Raw genomic sequence first — 3,534 nt, forward strand, 5'->3', positions numbered from 1 at the left:
AGAAATGTTTGTTGTCAACTTTTTTGCCAACAAATATTATCCTGAAACATAATATCAAGATCCCTTCTGAATTCTGGGTCCATTGAGAAATTAAAATTTTAATCTACGTAGTGGTTTTGGTAATGTCTCTACTCTCCACAATATATGCCATTTATTCCGACAATTGTGTCAAACATAAGATAACTATAACTAGGACCCCATTTAAATGCTTGATAGTGATTCTTAGTGAAGAAAAGAGACAGTACAATAACATCCAAAATGTTGCTTGGTCCAAATAAAGTCATATAATTCCATAACACTAAACTATGTCTGATCATGATTTAGTAGGAATGCCAGTAGTTGTCAAGATCCATGCAATGTTCCATGCCCACAAACCTATTCCCATGTTGATTAATTATGTTACTCATTTCTGCACTACCATAACCACCTACATTCACTTCACCAAGAGAATTAGTTGGTGCAGCCATCATCATGTCAGTACTCACATCATTTACTTGACCCATTGTCTGAGCCGGAGGCGGCGGCGGTGGTTGCATTGGCTGGAACATAGGTTGTGTCATAGCTGCTGGTGCTCCTCCAAGATTCAAATTAAGTCCTGAAATGGTAAATCCTCCTCCTCCTCCTGCTGCTGCAGTTACTGGGTAGTTGAACTGGGATTGCATTGGTAGGTTGAAATTACTACTGGTTGATGCACTCCCTCTTAAAACCCTAGTAACTTCAGATAACTCAGCACTGTTCAAGCAGTTCCTTCCATAAAGGAAATGATGAGTAGCAGGATCTCCTAGCTGAATCAGTGGTTGTGCCACTGTATTGGGACATAGTTCCATGCTATAAGGGTTCACTGCCCTTGCATGAATGGAGTTAGGGTACCTTTTCACACCAACACTTTTCTGGAATAAGCGGCACACCACCCATTCATCCTGCTTTATATATATACAACAATGGATAGAGGTTATTTTAGGTAGCACTGCATCATAAAGCTACCTAGTTTTTTTAGTTAGGCCAAAAAGTTAGACAGGTTTTACTTATTATATCTAACACCATTTTTTCACACTCACTCATCTTCCTTGACAAATTGAGTTACTATTTGACCTTAATCCCTAAGGGTTAGTTTGAGAGTTAAATTTTAGAGGGGAAGGAATGAAAAGAGAAGATTTGGGAGCCATGAAATATATTTGTTAGATGACTCTCAAGCCTTCCTTTTCCTTTCTTTCCCCTCCAAAATCCAACTTCCCTAATTAACCCTACAAAAATAATTGTAATTACAATAACCTCCCTAAAAATAAACATTTGTGACTTTTAAATCATGAAGTGTCCCAAATATAATGTTCATAGAAAGGGTAATAATTCAGAAGACATATTTTTTAATTTTAAGTTAAATAATGTTTTTATAAATAAATAATGAATTAATTATAAGATAGGTTTTATAATAATATCATGTTATTCCTTATTTAATCATATAAATATAAAATAACCCTCTTAAAATTAAATTGAAAAATATGTTTCTCCCTTTCAAGCTCTTCAAAAAATTAACTCAGAAATAAACCCTAGATCTTGTTGTCCATGGCAATATAATTTCACCATTTGAATTTTAGCTTCTCTTATGAACCTAATATGAACAAGTCATCCCTAGTCTATTATACTCAAGAGGTTGTAATCAAGTTGTAATTATCTTTAAATAAACTAATTTTGTTTTAATTTATAAAGTATACCTAAAAATGAATGTGAGAATATATTTAGCTATTCTTTTTTTTTTGCTATATAGTATTAATTGTTCATTATTCACCCACTTAGCCATATTGATCATCTTTATTTCTTATCTGAATAATATTTTAATTTATGCAATAGTTCAACTATTGAAAGACAATAAGAAGGTTTTATTTATTTTGCAAACACATAAGAATTTCTCTCCCTTGTATTTTTTATCTATCTATACCTTGGTATTTCTGAAACTGGATTTTGAGTTATTGCGGTATTCATGCATAACCCAATTGCTTTTTTCTCCTCTTGGAGCTCTACCTTTATAGAAAACTAGAGTCTTCTTCATACCAATCAATTCAGATGTAACACTATTAAGGATCTCTTTGTCTTTCCCTGTTGTTTTCCAATATCCAATGTTTGTTGCTCGATTGGTTCTTACACCTGTGGGGTATTTGCGATCTCTCATACTAAAGAAATACCATTCTTTTTCTCCCATCTTTGCCTTCCCTATAATTCATGGAAATTTTGTAAACATTATGAAAACAAAACAAATTAATTAAGATGTTGTACTTTAAGAAAACGGAGGAGTACATAATAATGTATAGAACAAGAAAATATTGTCCATATCACACGAAATACAAACGTCTACCTTATGGAAAAATTAGATTTGTATGTTACAATAAAATATGATGGAATTATTGGAATGTGTTGACCATTTTTAGAATAGCAAGGATGAAAATACTAGGAAGAAGTTGAGAAATATATGTATCGATTAATACCAAATAATACAATTTTATGGACCTATTTCTTGTTCAACGAGTATGCACCATGAAAAGCATAAAATAAAAGATGATCCCTTATGCTCGTTTTAATATAATTTTCCTTTATCACAAAAAAAAAAGATCAATCTTTCCGATTGCAATTATAATTACGTTTTAATTTTTTTTGGTGTGTGTATGTATTCTCCACTAGAAAGAATCCTACTCGTTAATAAGAAAGCTTTCCTTTAAGTATTTTATGTCTTGAATATCTAAGACTCAAGCTCAAGATCATGAATTAATTAAGCTCAACCATATATTTGCCAATTTATTCACCCACTCAAGTAACTATAAGTTAAGTATGCTTGCATAAATGAATCTTAATTAAACATTGGATATATAATTAAGGTCTTATAGACAACCCAAATATATGTACCTGACAGCTCCCAAGGCTCACATTTGTTGAGATCTATATCAGTTATTGCTCTACTTGTAAAGTTAGAATCTGATATTTTATTCATGAGATAGTAAGTGATGAGTTCTTCATTAGTAGGATGAAATCGATATCAAGGTGGTAGGGTTTCTTCATTTCCACGTTTCCCTTCCATTTCTTTTTCCATCCCTTCCTTGATGATTGCTTTCTTTTCTTTCTGTAGCACAAAATAAGTGACATGATAAACTGGTTGATAAAGAAAACTAGACAAAAATGTTGTAGAAAGATCAATTTCTACTACTACTACTCTCCTTTTTTCTTCTTATAATTCCTCTATTCTGAAAGAGGTGGCACACACCCTTTACAAAAGACTTTCTCAATTTTTCAAAGTTAAAAGAAGAAACCAACAAGGCATTGGTCTAGTGTTGTAAGGCCTCACTAGATACTCACGATGACTAAAATGTCAATGTTATTCATTTCCCGTGAGCGACACTTTTTGGGAGTGACAATAATGTTTCCCGAAAAGAGATTAGTTCCTTAATCATAGTGTGAGAAGATATAATTAGTAGTACCAAAAAAATTAGAGAAAAAAAAGTTCTTAGATTAAAAGTATGGATCTATGAGATCATTTATAATTAAGTA

General features: G+C 32.2%; 1 protein-coding gene across 1 annotated transcript; it reads right to left on the reverse strand.

Moving 5' to 3' along the window:
• On the reverse strand, positions 320–3,235 carry LOC109342639 (NAC domain-containing protein 77-like). Its single transcript, XM_019580583.1, has 3 exons — positions 2,896–3,235; positions 1,937–2,208; positions 320–920 (listed from the first exon to the last, which is right to left on the reverse strand). Exons 1-3 carry the CDS (start codon positions 2,978–2,980, stop codon positions 321–323), a joined length of 957 nt encoding a protein of 318 aa, XP_019436128.1. The 5' UTR covers positions 2,981–3,235; the 3' UTR covers position 320.

This window comes from Lupinus angustifolius, chromosome LG03 (assembly GCF_001865875.1).
Source record: "Lupinus angustifolius cultivar Tanjil chromosome LG03, LupAngTanjil_v1.0, whole genome shotgun sequence".
NCBI classification, from domain to species: Eukaryota; Viridiplantae; Streptophyta; class Magnoliopsida; order Fabales; family Fabaceae; genus Lupinus; species Lupinus angustifolius.